Below are 21,074 nucleotides of genomic sequence, written 5' to 3' on the forward strand. Positions count from 1 at the left end.
TTTTTTGGGCATTTTTAGGCCTTTATTTGGATAGGACAGCTTAGACTTGAAATGGGAGAGAGAAAGGGAATGACCTGCAGCAAAGGGCCGCAGGTCGGAGTTGAACCTGCGGCCACTGCATTGAGGAGTAAACCTCTATGAGCTAACCAGGTGCTCTGTATTCTTGGTTTTGGGGGAAAGTTAAAAAAAGAAAACACCATGCAAAATCCTTGTAAATGGAGTAGGTACTTACACCAGTCCCATGCACAACGCTTCAACAACGTGGAGAAATCCAGAGCTTGTCAGGCCTGCCCTGCCTCAGTTTAGCAAACACTCATTTTATTAACAAAATCTCTTTTTGTCCCGCTTACTCTTGATGATTTAAGGATCTTGCTGTGAACAATATTTATCGGAACTACTTTGAAACAGAACAGAAATTGTCCTTTGTCAAGGACTGAACCGAATTCAGTTTGTTTCTATAATATTGGGTTGATAGCAGGAATCAAACCTGACCCTATAATAGTAATTAAAATTATTTTGCTTTGTCCCTCTCTTCCAGGGGTCCGATGGGCAGCCCCAAGCCTGGCATGCAACAAGGAGGCCATGGAGGAGGAGGAATGGGAGGAGTAGGTGGGGGTGGTATGGGAGGAGGAGGAATGGGAGGAGTAGGTGGGGGTGGTATGGGAGGAGGAGGAATGGGAGGAATAGGAGGAGGAGGTATGGGAGGAGGAGGAATGGGAGGAATAGGGGGAGTAGGAATGGGCGGAGGTGGAGGACTAGGGTCCAGAGCTGTCGAGCCCTACCGCCTGGCCACTCACGAGACTCCGACTTCCCCCCGACATATGCAGTCAAGCCAGGGGCCCGGCATGGGGCATGGCCCCGGGTCTGGCCATGGGATGGTTCACGGTCCAGCTGGGTCCAGCATGGGAGGCCATGCAGGTCAGCCAAGTCCTTGTCAGCACGCCTCCCGTCGAAACCTCCAAGTCGACTTCAGCGGTTCGGGCGGCTCCAGGACAGGCCGGTCTCCCTCTGTGTCTCCTGACCGCGGCTTGACGCCCACCTCGCCTTACTCGGTGCCGCAGATCGCACCAATGCCGAGCAGCAAACTGTGCCCAGTGTGCACAAGCACAGAGCTGTCCAACCCACCGGCTGTACCCAACTACAACACCTGCACCCAGTGTAAGGCCACCGTCTGTAACCAGTGTGGATTCAACCCCAACCCGCACCTCACTGAGGTAGGTCAGGTTTGACAAGGAGATATGATCACGTGTGTGTGTGTGTGTGGTGTGTGTGTGTGTGTGTGTGTGTGGTCATAATGATTTAATATTTTTAATATATCTTCTTTTTATGCCTGTCCTTACTTTGCCACTGTGAATTTGTGCAACAAGAGAAGATTGTTGTAGTTATCTGGTGACATAAATGGAATCAATAATTAAATAATGCCGATTTATTTGTTATAGTCAGGGACTAAGCATTTGGGTATGAATAATTTAATCCTGTAGGCGGTAAGAAGTCACATTTGATTAATGTTTCAGGTTTAGATGATAAAAAACTGAAACAAAAAGTTAATTCCAACTCACATTTTCTGTTAATTGGTGAACGGCTTATGCAATAAACTCTGATGGAAACGTTATTTGCCAAATAAATAATTATGTTTTAGGTCATTTTATAGTTGCAACCCGCCATAAAACAATGTAGTTTTAGGTCATTTCCGCCACGTATTTCCACTTTTTTGCAGATGTGGCGGTTGTCAACAAAGACAGATATAAGTGGACAAACAAGGAGACGAGAGACTATTTAAATTTAATTTACGAGCGACATATAACGGCTATTTTTGATAGCAAAAATGAAATGCCATAACGTGCATCTGCATCTGCATCATCATAGCGATGTTTTGATAGCGTCGTTGTTGTCTTATTATAGCTTGATATGTCACTATCAGCTGGCACTAAGCACTATTACAACTTGTGCAATATTAATCATTTGTAGGTAGAAGGAGCGATCCATTTTGGCTAGCAAAACTTTGTTCGCAAATGTTAGCTTGAATGTTGTGCGATTGAGTGCGAACATGAATGGAAACACCTTAACATGTCTCAAATCTATTTGCTATACCAATTTGACTGCAAAACAGCATGTGATGTCATTACGCACAGGTTTTTATTGACTTTACTAAACACTTTCACCGGCTTTATTCACCTCAATGTTTTTAGTGAACTTCAGATCATTTGATTGACGTAGTGGATGGAAACATAGCTATTGAGTTTAAGGGCTCAGCAAATGCCAGTAATTCCTACCTGAGGCGCTGACGGAATCTCCATTAATGTGCAGAGGCAAGACACATGGGTCGTGGCAATGTGTGTGTGTGTGTGTGTGTGTGTGTGTGTGTGTGTGTGTGTGTGTGTGTGAGTGTGTGAGTGTTTAAGTTCATTGTACTCTTCACAGGTGTAATGTAAAGCCAGGAAGCAAAATGTTGCAATATTTGGCATTCAGAGAGAGATGGAGGGATAAGAGACTAAGATGCAAAGAAAAAAAGGACCGATTAATGTGACTAAAGTTATTCAGAGGTGGGTTGAGGGATGAGGAGAAGAGAGGAGGTTAAGAGGCCATCTTTGATTGAGAGGAGGTTTACGCTTGCCTTTGGTGATGGGTTCAAACTATCAGCCCCGGCGTCAGCGACTGGTGACAAATATCAAATCACAGCCTCCCTGGGCAGACAGGAAAGACACAACCAGAAGCACGAGGCCACGTCTGATATGTTAGCCATGCTGGCACCCATTTATTCCCACAGGTCAGGGGCATATAATTGGCAGACAGCACGATAAACACACGCTTTTGTGGGAAAGAACATTGGCACCAGAATCATCCATGTGTACCTGTTACATCATTCACCCTGTTGCTCCATGCTAACAAATTAGCATCCACTGCCGAGCGAGGTTAAATGACTAATATTATTAGAGATAACAACACCGATAAGCTGTAGTGGTAATTAGAAGTGTTTCTTTGTATTTATTTTTTTTCAGTGGTATTATGCAGATTCACCACCAAAATAAGAATACGGTTAAATCCACCGCTCTTTGACACAGTCAGCCAACACATGCAGTGTCTCTTAAAGATGGATTTAAACTTTTAAAGGGGTGATAGAATGCAAAACCGATTTTACCTTGTCATAGTTGAAAAATGACAGTTTGGTGGGTAAATAGGACATACATAGAACCTCAGAATCCCATTGATACCTCTTTCCTCTGCAAATCTCACAATTTGAAACTGCCTGATTTGCCTGAAAACGGGCAAATCTCAACGAGTCATCAATCATCAACTCGGCGGCTCCTCCTCATTTGGCTCTAGTCTCTCTCTTTGTCACGCCCCAACATAGGCTACACAACTGACCTGAGATCAGGTAGTCTTCTGAATCTAGGTCGCGCAGATCTCTGCTATTCCATTACAAAATTCACTTCTGAAACTTTTTTATGCGAGAAATCAACTCAAATATGGGCCGTTTTACAAAAATGGATGGCTAATTGCAAATTTTGTCCGACTGTGTGTCGGAGTTCAGCGGCCGGTGCTGCCTGGGTTGCTACATCGCCGCCCTGCCTGTCCTCCTTCACAGACCCCGGCCTGCTGTGAGCTCGTTTGAGCTCTGTCACGGCCGGCAGCCCGCGGTTCTCTATAGCCAGTGGTCGTCAGACTGTGTGGAGCTCCTAAAGTCCGACACGTCTTACCAAATTTGCAATTAGCCATACATTTTCGTAAAACGGCCCATATTTGAGCTTTATACAGTTGATTTCTCGCATAAAAAAGTCTCAGAAGTGAATTTGGTAACGAAACATTGCAGTGTCTGGAATATGAGACCTGCTGTCTGTCTTTAATGTGTGTGTATGGGAATTCGCTCAACCAATCAGCACGCAGCTCATCTAAATATTCATGAGCATACCATATTTGGAAGAAAAGCTCTTGTTACAAATAGGGCCAAAACACAGGGATGCATAAGGGCCAATAAAATATCAACATGACACAATCATGTATCTAGTGAGACAGCAGTGAGACGAGTGCTTAGGGACCATCTACAAACTACAACACCGACACAAAACTATCTATTAATTTAATGTTTAAATAATGTAGTGTCTCCAAACTTACCTCAATTATAACTTGTCTCCTTGTAGTTGTACTACAGCACTTACTTTTAAAAAATAAGTTTCGAGAGACTGCCTTATTTAATCATTAAATTAATAGATATTTTTGTATCGGTGTTGGAGTTTTTGTAGATGGTCCCTAAACACGCCCGGTCTGACTGACTGCCGTCTCACTGCCGGCTGCTCATAGAGACCAATGATGTTATTTCTCCTGTTTGGAGGATGGCTCGTTTTGATGAACATGAGTTTGTAGCTCGTTGTTAACCTTACTACTTTAGGAAAGATGCATCGTTTTCGCTATAGAGAATTGATCCCAGAAGTTTGAATCTGTGAATACCTTTCTAATTTTGCTTACGTTTATAAAACCGAGAGCACAGATTATGAATCTGTGCGCACGGTTTAGTTTTTTTTTTATCAGCTGACCCCAGGGGGACTCCGTATAGATGTGACAGAAGATAAGGAAAAACATAATAGTTTACCTTTAAAGGTTACCTGTGTAGCAAATGTGTATGAGGCAAGTTGGTGATTTGTTCAGTCTACCTGTCAAACAAGAGTGCTTGATTTTGTACAGTGCAATCTAAACACAAACTGCCAATATTTTACATGACAAGTTTACTTTTAAAACTCAAATCCAAGCAAGAAAAGCAGGATGTCAATTTCCAGATAACAGTAGTGAGTTTTAAAGGTGCCGTAGGTAGGATTGCAAAGATCCAGGACTTAGCCACAAAATTTGAACGTCGACAACTTCTCAGTCCCTCCCCCCTTTGTGCTAAAGTCCAAAACGGTCTCCTAAGCCCCTCCCCCCACAAGAGAATGAATGCGTGTGCATGAGCAGTTATTGACACACAGTTAGACCCCCCCTTCCCCCCCTCCCTGGCCCTGATTGGTGCATCTGAACAGGGAGTGGTGGATTTTTGCAAATCACACTACAGGCTGTAGGTGGTGCCAGAGGAGCCAGATATTTTTTTTAATTATCTGCTTCATGTAGTTCTACTGGAACATAAGGTCAGTTTCAGCAAATATGACAGAAAGTTAGTTTTATAAGTCTTACCTACTGCACCTTTAACTAAGTCTTAGTCGTTCTTTGCATGGCATGTCATGCTGGTTTTACTGGTTGTGATTTTCAAATTTGCCTTGTGTATGTAGTACAGCAGCTTCTTTCTGGCTTTTAAAACCAAGCTTTGATCTCTGCTGAGGTACACATGCTTGTACATGTGGTCCTCTGTGTGTGTGTGTGTGTGTGTCTCTGAGAGAGAGAGCGCGAGAGTCAGAGTGAGTACTACAGGTTAATGATAATGCTAATGAAGTGGAAGGAGGAAGAAGTTGATAAGCCTCTGATTTAGGGATTTGGACTGCATTTGTGATAGATTAACACACACAAAATACACACACACACACACACACACACACACACACACACACACACACACACACACACACACTACAGTCACTCCTACTTGCCTCAACATAATTCATGCAGGAAGCATGTGCAATAAATTGTGATGTTAATTAATTGAAGGAACCTACAGGGATTTCCTCTAGTGCAAACTGGAAAACATGACACAACAGCATAAAATCCAACCACCACCCTAGTTTAAAAAAGAAAACTGTTAAAAAAAAACCTGCCGCACATATACGTATAGCAGAAAGATTGTTGGGTACTTCATGCTTATGTAATTTAATATTTCCCCAAAACATACACTCATCTACATGTTTGAAACACACACGTGAATTGCACATAAAGCTCTGCTGAATTTGACTCTCACTTCTCCATCTTATACAAATTAATACACTGGTCCTGCCATTGTTTGTGTTCCCATGAATTATGGATTTGCTCCCTGTTCCTATAAATGTTACTATCTTCTCCATTATTATCCCTGCTAATCAATGTTCCCTTAATCCTGATAATCTAATAAACAGTATCACCCTGCAAACTGATGCAGTTAACATTAGGGTAATGGTAATTTAGCCCCGCGGCTAGATTGTTACACATTAGCATGCCACGTATGCTTATTTACTTCACAGGGTTTACAATATTTAATAGAAACACAATCTCTTAAACCTATTTTTAGGATTTTGTTTAATTCAGAGGATATCTACCCAGACAATTTGACAAGTTCATGTTCACAGTGATGAAATATCATGTGAATGTGCATATACAATGTACAGTTAGATGTACTTAGATGTTTTTTACCCTCTTTAGAATGAAATATTATCCATAATTATTCAAACTAATTAAAAATTTTTTTAAGTCACACACTATCCTTCCATATCCCCTCAGCTCTATGTGGCAGAGCTCCAGCCATGTTATGTCTGCAGCTATGGATTAATACTTAAACTAAACATTATCCATTATTATCACACCTAATCATTATACTGTGTGTCCTGGTAATCTAATAAGCAGTGCCAGGCTCCATATCTGTTGTACTACGCTCTGATTCCATTTCCATCAGTTAACAGTTAGCAGACTTAGCCAGGCAAGCCAAAGAGATTATTTTATATAAACATATATACATTATATAACCTGTATGTCAGGTATGACTGTGACTATTATTATGACTATTTAACAAGCACAAAGCCACACATGAAGTCCTGTCATGCCATCAAAAATAAAATGTCTTCTTCATGTTTAAAACTGTTATCTTAAAAGCACATAATGATAACATTTCTCCAGTTCCTTTACAGCTGTGTGTTGGGGGTCGACCACTTTGTTCTGTCTAGAATCACAGATCATTATTTAATTTAATTGATGGCACTCTCTGTTCTGGTAATCTAATAAGCACTGCCAGCATCCATATCTTGTTACGTTCCGATGCCTTTTGCATCAGATAACATTTAGAAGACTAAACCAGGAGAGTGACACCAATTATCTGACCAAAGAGGATCAGAGAGAGATTATTGTCCATGTATCTTATTATGGAAGGGTGGCTTTCAGTTTATTAATTGATCTTTGTGACCTAATGATGAGTGATTGGATTTGGATTGGAGATTCCCATCGGCCTCAGCTTCACTCTGTGTCTATTGCTAATTAGCAAATGCTAAACTAGGATGGTGAACATGGTATATACATTATACCTGCTTAACATCGGCATGTTAGCATTAACATTGTGACTATGGTAGTATGCTTGTATAGAGCACGGCTGTGCCTAAGTACAGCCTCACAGGACCATTAGCATGGCTGTAGACCACCAGTCTTGTTACTCTAAAGCCTTCAACGTTTTTTAAACCAAGGACCCCTTAACGGAAAGAGAGACAGAGCAGGGACCCCCTACTACTAATATTGTATAAAATGAAGTTGCATATTAAACCTAAAATAACGTGTAGGGCGGCCTAAAGCCTTTATACATACCTTTTTTAGTGCATAGAATACTAAGCTATTAAAATAATAATTGTCGGCATGGTTTTATAAATCATCTTTAATTGTTACACATACATGTGGCACAGTGAATCCTTAGGATTAACTGTATCTTTGGATGGCTACCTTAGAAACTACCTTACCTATTCGCCAGCCTATCATCAGTGGGGATTTATATTTGCTAATAATATGTTGGATTCATGTTAAGACAAAATTTTGAAATGTCTACTGCAAAAATTATAGGTAGCATTTTTCATTCTAAAATGGATAAGTAGTATGAGCCAAATGAACCCCTTTTCATTTGATGTTTTCATGTGTGATGTGTGTCGTGTGCTGGCATTGTCAGTAGCACCTTAAAAGGATAAAACCTGAGTGTTGCAGCTCTTATGAATATGGATTAGGGATATTGAAACACCCATGTATTTGCAACTCATTTATGTGAGTTATTCAATCCTTGAAAAAGTACACCTGGGAAACATGCTGAAATACTCTCTGTGGCAGTTTATATCTTTATACCGGGGGTGAAAATGAGAGATTGGTTGCAGGTCGTGCACCTATTCCAGATGTTCTGGAATTGTGAAAACAATTTCAACAATCAACCATGGCCTTTAAATGTTAAATTGTCCACCACAGCTGTTCAGTACCACTGTGCAGTCACATGCTAACAGCTGGAGTTTGAACCAGCAACCATTTGCTCACCTTCCCTCACTTGAAAAGCATTACTGATTTCTAAGTGGCAACAGAAACTAATGATAACTAATAATCCAATATAAATAAATAAATAAATAAATAAATAAATATACAGTAATATCTTACTCTGTTATCAAGCCATTTGGCTAACTAGCTTCATATAATTAGCTTCCCCCTCTCTTACCTTTTGGTTTGAAATTGTACTGTAAGGCATTTATTGCTATAACAAAGAATTGTCCTGTGTTTTAAGGTGAAGAGTATAGGCAAGGAAGCAATGGAGCACCTCTAATTAGCATTTCAAAGATTGAATAGGCCCTTTTCACAGCAGCCATTTTGACGTGTCATAGCAGCGCAAACACACAATTTATATATTGATAAATTGGATAGTTTTTACAGCATTTTTGTTTCTTATTTAGTTTGTTTTATGTGATGTCTCCCACCCCCTTCCTAATACTGTATGTATTTTTAGTCTGAGCTTGTCTGCTTCTTGTCTATTGTTTCCTGTGTGTAATACCAAGGACCATGCTGGAAATACGTATTTTACATTAGCATGTTATCCTTTGGATTACTGTTTTATCGTCTTGATCCAGAAATCAATCAATCAATCAATCAAAAATTAATTATGGTCACAGCCATTCCAGTGAGCAAGGCCCTGGCCCACCTAAATGGAACAGAGCCAATAATTAATGTTATTAATTAAACCTGTTTGCCCTGCATTGACGTCAAAATGGCTGCAGTGAAAAGGGCCTAGTAGGTTTAATCATGAACTGCAGTTCACTGAGTTTAATTTGAATATTTTGATAGTGCCAATACGATACCACTTCTTTTTCTTCCTTTTTTTTTTTTTTTTTACAATATCTGACTTACTTTAAGAAATGTAATGTGTCTTGTGATTCCCTGTACCTGTGTTTTTAGGCTGATTGCACCTGTTTAAAGGTCCAATGTGTGGGAATTTCTCCCATCTAGCGTTGAGATCATATATCGTAAATCAACTCTCTCGCACCACACAGATCAAAGTAAGTATTACAGCTATGGTAGCCTTCATGCTTCAAAAAGCATGCTCTTTTCAATATCCTTTTTCTGGGGGCGAAAGAGAAGACTCCTGTTCCTGAAATTTGGATTATGAATACGTGTGGTCCTCCATGTTTCCTTCTTCAAACTTGCCGGGGGCCGGGAAGCTACGATACCCATTAGCAGCATTAGCAGCACCTGTGAGTTTATCATGTGACAGCGAAAACACGAAAGGCAGAGCAGTATGTCCTGTATGTCCCTTACCGGCTAACGTATTTCAACATGGCGCATGAATATGGAGCGTCTATCCCAGTTCATGCAAATGCAAATGTAAATTTTCAAGCCAAAAGGAATACTTGGAATTGATGGTGGTGGTAAATATTCATGAAAAAGGACAAGATTGTGAACGGGCAACACAGATTTTGATAATGAACAACTAAACGTAACACACTGGACCTTTGACTCCCGGGAAATGACCTTTTGAGCCACTACACCCTGACTAGAGGGTTACAGTTAATGCCAATAAACAAAACAAAGAAAAACAATATAGTAAAAGTTTATGAATGTTTGATGATATTTTTTGAATTTAACACCGACTTGGTCTCGGCTACATGCATTCATCTCTCTATTGTCTCTCAGCCTTCTGGCAGCACGTCTTCCTCCTTGTAGCCTGTTTGTTGTTCAACAGACTGCGTGCTAATTTTAGACTCAGTGTGCACGTAGGGCTGCTAATAGAAATGTGTGTGTGTGTGTGTGTGTGTGTGTGTGTGTGTGTGTATGTGTGTGCGTTTGTGCTGGACTAATTAGTTTCCGGAGAAATCTGCAGATTGTGCTTTTCTGTTCCCTCCTCTCAAATCTTAGCTCTTGACTGTCACACGCTCCATTTATGTAAATGTGTGAGACTCCATTGTGTTCAGTAACACACATACACAATGTGACCATTTTAAAGTTTTGCTTTACATTCATCTTATTCTAATTATCATTACAATACTATCCTTTCATTTAATGATAATGTAAATGTGATTGTTCTGTACTACACTGTATTTACAGAATTCAAAGTCACAAGAGGGTTATTATATTAAGATTTTATTTGTGTAATTTTAGAGATCTTTTACATCAGAAGCAACAGAATGGTTAAGGGTGTCAAAACATAACCATGAAAAGGTAAATCATACTTAAGTTGCTTCGAGCGGCTAGGGAAACCTAATTAAATCCATTTTCATTGAACATTTTGCAGGTACAGTATATTCAGTTTGAACATTTTTGCGACTTGCAGATAAATTCATTTAAACATTATTTCATTCAGTTGATAAAAAAACATCATGCAGAGAGCATTATATTTCTTTCAAAACATTACTGCTGTTCCAAAATATATGGGCGACTTCATTATATTATTTGTAGAATGAATATCATGCCTTTTGTTTTTTTGTGAAGTTAGTGATATCGTGTTGTCAGTTCTGCCATATTTGTCACAGTTGTCCCCTTCAATCTCTCACTCTTTTATTTCTTTTATTTAACTTTTCAAACTATGTATAAATGAATAAAAGAGAAAGAAAAGGAGAGAAAAGGTGTTCACAACCCCAGTATGTGATGAGTGCACCCATCTCAACAGTGTGTGTTGCCCCAATGCTGGCTGTCCTATCTCTGAGAGCAGTCTTGCTGATGATCATAATAATAATAATAACGCTAATGACACAGGTTACAGGAATGGCACTTTGGTAATTACCTCTTACATTTCTCACTTACGATGTAATCTATTTATAACCCTAATGGCCGTTTTCACTCGAGAGGAATGGAACCGGTCGCTAATAAGGGCCAAAAAACAATGACGGTTTTCTGTGTAATCGCCTTGACCTAAATGAGAGGATATATTTTTATCACCGCAGACAGAGGATAATGATCATAATTTAGACGACACCTAGAACTCAGATAAATATAGTGGCTGGTGTCGGCTCATCAGCTCCATTGTCTCTAGCTTTTCGTCTGTTGTTTGAGTACCGAACGCTGCCCACGTCTTTATGTAATATTTACGAACAAACTTATCTTTATATAAAAGGCCTTACAGTACGTCGATTTTACAAACGGAAGAACAAGGCAGGATGTGTTGTAACAGAAACAAAGCCTTTAACAGTGGTTTTATTTGGACAAGATTTTGCACAAAAATCCGATCAACATATTATCAGTTATTAACTAAATGGCTCCAGGATAGCTCCCCCAGCTGAAACCAAGCCAAATGTTACTTCAGTTCCAAAAAAAAAGAAAGCTGGTCTGTTCCACTGCAAATCATTATTGGCAAACTCTTCACACAGTTTGAACCGTCTGAAAGCTTCCTACCAATACCTTTAATCCTAATTGAGATGCAGAAACACTGGCATAGGTGAAATCATACAGCAGACCCATAAAGCAGTCGCAAATAACTTGCATTAGTCATTAGCGGGTTGTTGCTGCCAGTTAGAATTTAAAGCGATGCCTGAATCCTGACATGTAATTAAGTTTCATTTTAAGTGGTGAAAGTAATCACCTTTCAACTTTGCTGAAATGTGGGTAAAGCATTTTCCAAGCAGTGTTGGAAATATCCTTTTTCCTCTCTTCTCCAAACTAACTACAGAGCACAGACTTTTTTTCTTTCTGTCCATCATTCTCCGTATTTTCTTTCTTCCCTCATTCTTAGCATTTTTTAGGTCCACATTTCTTCCTTCACTTTCTCTTTCTAACACCCTCTACCTTTTATCCACCTCCTCCTCTTTTCTGTCTGCCTCTCACTTTCTCCATCTGCTCGTCTCCAGTTGGTCTCTCCCCTCTTTCCCTCTCTCCTTCTCTGCGGTGGAGGAAGCAGTCTGTCATGCATGGCTGTCCGTGAGTGAGCGGCGAATCAAAAGCCCCAGTGTCGGCATAAACCTCCGCCGAGCAGCAGAAATCCTATTTGAAAGTCTCCAGATGCACTGACAGCTCAGTGGAGAAGCACACACACATATATGGAGGCACATACACAGTATGCATATGAACAAATCTAGAAATGTGTGCATGCTGTATGTGCACTGCATATATTATATTATATTATATCTTACATGCATATTGATTCAGCACAACAGAATGTGTGCACAGTTTACACTTTTTATGGCAAAGATGTCACTTTGTGAGTGTTCTGCATATGATCTGTTTCCTGTTTTGTTTTGAAGTCTGTTCTTTTCTCCCTAGTCTTGTCTGGTTTTACTTCCTGTCTTGTTTTTTCCCACCTGTTTGACTGTTCTGCCCCGCCCTGACGTGTTCCACCTGTTGTGTCACCTGTCTCTTGTTAGTCCTCGTTACCGTGTGCATTTTAGTCCTTGTTCTTTCTCTGTCTGGTGTTGGATCGTTGTTCTTCGTGTCGGTTGTTGGTTGTTCCTGCGTCGCGATTCCTGGTTCGTTTGTTCCCTGTCTTGTCTTTTGGTTATTCTTTGTTTGTGCCTGACTGCCTGCCTTTTTTTGAGGACACCTTATTTTGTAAGACTGTTTTTGTTTAATAAATAACGTCAACTCTGCATCTGGGTCCAACCTCGCCTTCCTGACATGAATCCTGACAAAAGAAGCCCATCAAGCTTTTCTAGCTGTGTATAAATCGTGTGCAAATAACACACGCTGTTAAAAATAATAAATAAAACACAAATATAAGTATTTGAACAACAAAGGAGGAGCAACATGTAAATATGTAACAAATATCAACTCATAACAATGCCCGTTGGAACTCTGTCACACACACATTTGGAAAAAGCTGGTGTTATTTGCACATGATTTATACCCAGCTAGCGAGAAGCAGGCCTTCTTTGTTTATAGTTGTCATTACAACTTATGTAACAACAAGCATTTGCCTGGTTTGCCTTTCCTGATAATTGTATGTACTGCCTATGACTAGCTGTCAATGCACAAAAAAATTGAGAAGGAACATTTTGCTCTGGCCTTAACCAACCGTACATCTCAAATTTTGCCAAGTGATTTACGAAAGGTCTGGTGTAGTTCTCTTCAGTGTTAAACACAACATAGTCCAAATGACCTTCCACTTCCGGGATTGCTCCGGTCCCGCTGGAAATTCCGCCGCATACACGTATTTTCGCCGATGTCTGTTTCCTTCCGCTTTCTTTGTGTTGGAATTTTAAACTTCGGTGGATTTATGAGGACTATGGTTAACTGCTCCTCAGATCTCTGCAGGGTAAATTGAGACACCGAGCTAGACTATCTGTCAAATTTTTCTCAAGTTTTCTCTCGCAACTATTTCACAGCGGCTCTGTGCCGAGCTTAGGGCTGCCCATGACGATTGTGATTGGTTTAAAGAAATGCCAATAAACCAGAGCACGTTTTTCTCCCATCCCGGAATGCTATGTGGACTAGCCAGACCCTCCTCTGCAGCGTGTGGATGATCTGACAAAGCGAGACTAGACAGAGCAGGAAGTGCTCTAAAATAGTTTGAAACAGAATAAAAACAACATCGTAAGGATCTCCTTCTTCTAAAGACTCTTTCAGACGTGCACCCGTTAATCTGATGACAATGAAACATGTTGGTCTCATGTCTGAATAAGCACCTGAGTCACTTTTACGTAAAAGTGACAAATCCTACTAGGTCAGACCTAGTAATGTTTCCATATCACTTTTTCACAGGTCTGAACTGAATGGCAGATTGACTAAAGGCTGCAGCAACACAAGGAAAAACTAACACAAAATTGGGGATTCACTATGAGAAGCGAGGGTGAGCGCCCCCTTAAGCTCACAGTGGTCATTAGTTAAGGCTTACATATTCCAATAAGTGATGCAGCCTGTGTAAGAACAGAAACCACTCCTTATCATAGCATTTTTAGACTCACCACTGCTTTCTCTCCCTCTGCTCCCTCGTGTGCACTAGGTGACCAAGATCGCACAATCATTGTGACTCTTTCATGTCTGAATGACAAAAAGACATCACTTTAATACAAAGATGAAGCCAGCAATGTTACGTATTCCATGTCTAAAAAAGGGCTTAGGAGAGGTGAATTTATTATGGAGTATTTGCTAACTTAGACAGCCCGCCTCTGCTGGCTAGTTACATAATACTATAATTTACTGTTAATAATTCTACTCCTGTCTAGCCCACCTATTTTCCCCACTTTGTCATGACAAATCTTAAGTGTTTTCTGAGCAATCGCTAAAATCATGCTCATGGTTGGAGCACTCACAGCAGCAGATTAGTTTTCTTCCTGACAGAATCACAAAGGCATACAGAAAATGATCCCATTTACAATTTTGGAGGACACATTCTTTTTTTTTTTTTTTTTTTTTTTTATATAATTTTTTGGCCATTTTAGGCCTTTATTGACAGGACAGCTACAGACATGAAAGGGGAGAGAGAGAGTGGGGGACTGACATGCAGCAAAGGGCCGAGGTCGGAGTCAAGCCCAGGCCCGCTGCGTCGAGGAGTAAACCTCTATATATGGGCGCCCCACTCTACCAACTGAGCTAACTGGGCGCCCAAGGACACGTTCATCTTTACCAGACTCTTTCTGACTATGAGTGGCCCCAGTAGGAATAACACCTCTCACCCTGCCTGTGTCAACTGCCCTGTTCTTTCCAATTAGTCACACAGAAGCACACTTCTTCTTTTTAAATCTCCACTCGACATACTTCTATTTCCCCTTTGTCTGCCCCAGTCTCACTCTTTCTCACCTTTTTTTTTTTTGCCTATCCTATTTTCTCTTATTTTTCTTTCTGTCATTCCTTCCTGACAACTTTATACTTTCCCTCTATTTGACTCACTCCTGGCTTTTAATAGTTTTCACACCTGGACAGGCAAACAAGACTGTTGCCACGGAAACTGAGTCATCAACGGCGAAGGTCACCTGTGTATCTACTATATGTATGCAGGGTGGTATTTCTATGTTTCCACGTGTGAAGCTCTGTGGGCATGTCGGGACATCTGCTGAGAGTGACTGTGATGGTAACAGCATTATGTGAGTCACCAGGGGACACGTACTGTACACGCAAACACAGAAGCAAAATCAGACACGACAACACTATGACACATGTAAACTGAATGAGAACATTTGCCTTCTGTCTCTTTTCTTTTGTCTTTGATCTCTTCATTTCTGCTCACTTTGTATTGTATTGCTGCCTAGTCACTGGGTCCGTTGTTTCGAGATGTTATGGGTATGAATGACACATCCTAGAGATGATTACTTTCTGTTCCTATCTCCTATCCTATCCTATTTTGGACTGTTATGAAACAGTCCAATCACGATTGTTTTGTGGTTTGTATACTATCACCTAGGGCTGGGCGATATGGAGAAAATCAAATATCACAATATTTTTGACCAGATACCTCGATACCGCAATGATATTGTAGTGTTGACTATTGGTGCTTTCACAAAATATTTACACATTGAGATTTTAGATCAATAATCATCAGTAATGTGGATATAATGACTAAGTGGGTAAAGGCAAATAATAGAACAGTTACAACAGTCTGGTAAGTTCAGAAAATGACATCACTTTACTGTAATGCACGCTTTAAAACCACGAAAAGAAAACACTTATGCCATATTACGATATTATGATATCCAAAATCTAAGACGATATCTTGTCTCATTTCACGATATCAATATGATATCGATATATTGCCCAGCTCTACTATCACCTACTGGCTTAGCAGTTACGAGCGCTCAGGGAACAAAGTGACACGAAGCAGAGGTCAGTTCACAGTGATTAGTCACACAAGGATATATACATTTTCTAACAGTCGCTCCATTCACTTAGATAATGTGAGAGTAGATAGATAAGAAAGAGGCATCAAAGGAAGGGAAAATTGATTCAATGTAGGTTCACGCAAATAAATCTTCTGGAAGGAAAACAGCGTAACAATTTATGATGCACATTTATGGTACCATTCAAAACAGATGAGAGAGGCTTAGTTCAGAGTTCTCACGGAATGGAATGGAACATATTCACAACAGATACAGTACCTACTTGTAAAACTGCAGTCACAAGAAAACATAAATTCCAGTTTTTTTAGAGTAGTAGTTATATTCATTTATGTTTTAGTTACACTTGTGCAATAGTAGACCTACATGTTTTGTAGTGGAGATCATCAGATACAGACCAATACTGTGCCTTATTTCCCATGTTGCATCAATATAAACAACTCTGCCCACACGTTGGATTTTAAGCAATGGGGGCATGAGCTTACGGAACAGCTGATTTCTACAGAACGTCAACAAATAACCTGACTGTGGTTGTTGCATACAGACTAATGAATTGAATGTACAGCGTGAAAGAAATCGGAGTGTTAATAGCTAGCAGGGCGCCAGAGCCTTTACTGCAAATTACTTTGTATGTGGTTTAACTAATAGCCAACAGCTTGTAAAATGTGGCTTTATGCACTTATTTATGGTCAGCTAGCGAGCAAACTGTTACCTAGAAGGTGTGGTTTTTAATGCAATGTGATACGTGAAGCAAAACGTGAACGCCTTTAACTACAGTTAGGAAGCTTGATATTTGTGGTTTTTACTATCAGTAAATGTTCATGGTCCCGATGTTAGGAGAGGCTGTTGGGTTTTTATATCTAAATATATATGTATATATATATATATATATATATATATATATATATATATATATATATATATATATAATATATAGTTTTTTTCCTGGCAAGTTAAGCAGTTACCCATCAGGTTCAGGTACATTACCACCTTCTTCTGGACTAGGAGGGGTCTGACTCTGATGATTAGCATGTAGCCTGCATAAAACAAGACAGATTGCAATTAGATTTGGGATCTGGCCAACAGAGATGCATATATGCATAATATAAGTGTAAAATTGTATTCTAACAAATAAAAAATGTTTAGAGAAAGGCTACAATAAAAAAAAGAAAAGAAAAATCTTGCAAACCGATTTGACAAAAGCGGGAGTCAAACACACTTGGTTTGTTTCCTACTGGGGCTTTTTGAGTTATAACTGACACTCGTGGTGCTTTGGAGAGAGGCATCTGCCAAATGGCATGTTTTTCTGCTTGTGGATATTTTGTGCCGGTGAGGAAAAACATTATAGCAATGTAAATGCCCACAGTCTTCTTCGTTGTAGTGGAATACATTCCCCACCAAATAGCAGATATGGGTTATGCTGGTTATACGCTGTCAGTGTGTGTATGTGTCACTATACAGCTAGTTCATCATCTCTTAAAATAGTCCAGCAGAAATATGATAGTAATAGCTGCTGTGTGTGTGTGGCATGTATCTGTTCTGCCTCTCTAACCTGGCACTGGTTAAAGCTTAGCCCACCTGGCAAAGGTAGCTACTGGACAGACAGAAAGTAAAATCTTGCTGAAATGTGTCACAGCATATCATTTTAAGTACTTGAAAAGTTATATATTTCTAAAGAATAAAGTTTAAATAGCAATACAATTTGACCATGAGATGAATATGGATTTTTATCATGTGATTTTGACTATTCCTGTACATATATTAACATAAAAATAATACTATGATAATATTAAAAATAATTATTTTGAACACTTTGGCGATCGTAAAATGTTGGCTTTTTTATTTTCTATTCTATGTATTGTTATTGTTGTTTTTCTCTCATTTCCCTCGTCTTCTGAGTGTGAGTGTGCAGCAGAAATGGGGAAGGAATGGGAGTTATCTTTTTGCATGGAAGTATGGTGAGGATCAGGTCTATTCTGGGGAAGTAGGGTGGTATGGGGGTGGTAGAAAGGGAGAGAACTGGAGGGACGAGGATTCTCTCTCCACATGCATTAACCATGAGAGCAGAGCAGCAGAGAGGCTCCAGGCATGCAGCACACACCTGGACACACCTGGACACACACACACACACACACACACACACACACACACACACACACACACACACACACACACACGCATGCACACACACAGACAGAGAGAGTGCACCTGCAAGCCCAGGAGTTCAGGCGCAGGAATTTATAATGAGTTGTTTTAAATGATTAATGCCTTTTGCTGGCACTCACAGATGCCTGCAGATGGAAAGGCAGACAGACAGACAGACAGCACCTACGCTGAGAAAAACTAACTGAAAAAAAAAAAAAAATGTAGAGAAGGGTGTTAGATGTGACAATTTCACAAAACCTGGAGTCTCTTGATTCAATGTTAATGCAACAAATATTGCTCAGTGGGTCTTATTCCTTTTTTTTGTAATTTTATAATTAGTCTGTCCAGCAAAGGGCTTGTCTGTTTACAAGGAAAAGTGAATGTGATGTGCATGTTGTCAATGACCCCACCTTATTTCCCCTCTTGATGTTGTCGTTCTGGTCTGTGGCTATATTTTGAACAAATCCTAGGTCAATAAAATCCTCCAAATTCTACATGTCGTTTGTACCTGTACTCTAAAGAATGACACATCGAAGTGACTGATCTGACACCACTATCGGAAGAGCAACACCATTTGTCGCTGTCTTCAAAACCCTTAAACTTCAGTGTTGAAAAAGAAATATGTTTAATAATGTAGCAATGCTATGGTTAAAGTTTGGTCAAGTTTAAACACATGCAACTTGGTTATAATTTTGGCGTCTATTGTTTTGAGTCATAATTTCTACAGCCGCTATCGGCTTTGTTGCTTCAACATAAACAAATAAAAAAAAAAAAGGTATTTTGGGGGATTTGCTGAGACGACTGATTCTCTCGTTTTTCTTGGGAGGACAGCCTTGTCATATCAGTCAGTCAACCACCTGTCAGCTTTGAGACATTGTTTAAGGACACAGCGTTCATACACTTCCTCTCTTTCACTGATCTTTCACGCATATTTGTGCATGTCCGCACACTTTTGATCGTCCTCCCCCTTCTGAAACAGACTCAAACACATGCAGATGCCACTGATGTCCACCCCTATCACACATGCACACACTAAAGGGGAGGAATTTGTTGGAGATAAGAGGATAAGAGGAGAGAAGGAGGGAGAACGCTTTTTGATGGAGAGGAAGAGACTGGCCGTAGGAGGTTTTTAAAAGGCTGACTGGGTGCTGTCCCTGCGTGATGAGACTGTTTGAGGTGGAAGTGATGCGACTCATTCACAGTCTTGCACCTCTGCAAACAGGTCTGCGCTGTCTGGCTGGCTTCCTGGGTCGGTACGTGTCTTATTGGCCTCTTCCTCTTGATGACTGCAGACACCTTTTGGTGCAATGTCCTCAATATCATGACTGCCTCATGGGGTTGTTCAAGTCATCAAAAGAATCTAATCAAAGCAGAAAATTAAAAATGTTAAATCAATTAATAAAACTTTGGTAGTGGGTTACTCTTCCCCTCTAAAAAAAAAAAAAGTCTGAAAAACGTAAGTATGTCCAACTTTCCACTTTTCTTTTAATCTTTACCTCCAACACACCCGTAACTAGCCAAACATATGCTTGGTGAATGCCTCATATTCATTCTTCAGATTATGCTGAAGTGCTTTTCAGGAGAAGCAACCACCAACGATTGGCAATGGATCCAGGGAAACCATTTGTATTGTCTTTTTCATTGGCTATTACTGGCCATGCTTGTTTCGTAGCAGCAAGGGCAGGGAAACCCACTTAAATAGTCAACACATTATATGTCATGTATAACACTGATGCTGTAGTAAACTTTAATGCTGTAGTAAACTTTAAATTCAGCTTTTCACAATCTAGCTGAGATAAAATACCATTTTTTGTTTGTTTGCAACAGCATACATATCTGCTCTGTAAATAACTTCTAAGGACTTTTCAGAACTAACATCCTGTGTTCTCATTTGATTAAAAAAAAAATCAGAAACTACAAGGGAAACATTTATCATTTATATTTTTTAATTTCATGATGGTGCCCCCTAGTTTTGCATTACTTCAATGGAATTTGTCTACGTAGATGGACACCTTATTTCCGGCCAATCATATCTAATGTAGAGCAGTAGCGTTCTATCATAGGCATGAACACATGCCTATTCAATATCTATCTTTGCTCACTCTAACCATTTTCATTTCCAAATGCTTCCAAACGTTTTATGAATTCTTCATCCATCCATCAATCCATCCATCCATCCATCCCTTGCACTAACTCATGTTATTGTTTTTCTGTCTGACTTAAATCTACTATTGATCTAACAGCACAAGCTTAGACACAGGCTTTAATCACAAGTTGCACAGACACACACACACACACACACACACACACACACACACACACACACACACACACACACACACACACACACACACACACACACACAAACTTCCTCACACAGAACTCACATAGAGGCTGTATCATTTTGGACTGGGCTCAAAGTGCTGAGGCAGATTTTAATTAAGAAACATGCATTATAGTACGATAGTGGTCAATATAATCGACCAGTTGGGGTTATTCAGTCAAGGGAGGCAATGGATGAATGGCACAGGTGGTGTGTGTGTGTGTGTGTGTGTGTGTGTGTGCATGACACTGAGGATGGGAATGGTTTTTTTTTTCATGCGAGACTATGGCGACAGAGTGTAGACTGAGATGACATGATAAGAACAGGATTTATGAAATTGGAACGGATGTTGAACTGTGTGTGAGTGTGTGTTGGTGCATAGCCTCAGAAGTGAGAGGTGAGCGTGTTTTATGACTTTCTCTTGGCCAGGAGCTTGCTGATGGTAATCATGCTGAGATAGACCTTTGTGGTGTGTGTGTGTGTGTGTGTGTGTGTGTGTGTGTGTGTGTGTGTGTGTGTGTGTGTGTGTGTGTGTAGTTCATTCATCAGGACAAAAGAGAGACGAACTGTCAGCATAGGTGCTATTTGGTCTTGAATGAAGGTCTTTCTCTGCGTCTTTGGATGTTACATTTCAAGGTTCAGACTTGTCTCTCTATTACAGTGGCCTGTTTTCCAGAAGTATTAGTTGGTTATATGAAATCAAAGAAATGCACTATGTAGAGCATGCTCGAACTCTGGAA

General features: G+C 40.1%; 1 protein-coding gene across 1 annotated transcript in view; it reads left to right on the forward strand.

The window, feature by feature from the left end:
* Positions 1-745: 745 nt before the first annotated feature.
* bsna (bassoon presynaptic cytomatrix protein a) overlaps positions 746-21,074 on the forward strand; it is a 131,247-nt gene continuing 110,918 nt past the window's right edge. Inside the window, exon 1 of the mRNA XM_028582620.1 lies at positions 746-1,214. Within this exon, the coding sequence (XP_028438421.1) occupies positions 822-1,214 (393 nt within the window). The 5' untranslated portion in view covers positions 746-821. The remainder of the gene's footprint in view (positions 1,215-21,074) is intronic.

Source organism: Perca flavescens, chromosome 7, assembly GCF_004354835.1.
Source record: "Perca flavescens isolate YP-PL-M2 chromosome 7, PFLA_1.0, whole genome shotgun sequence".
NCBI classification, from domain to species: domain Eukaryota; kingdom Metazoa; phylum Chordata; class Actinopteri; order Perciformes; family Percidae; genus Perca; species Perca flavescens.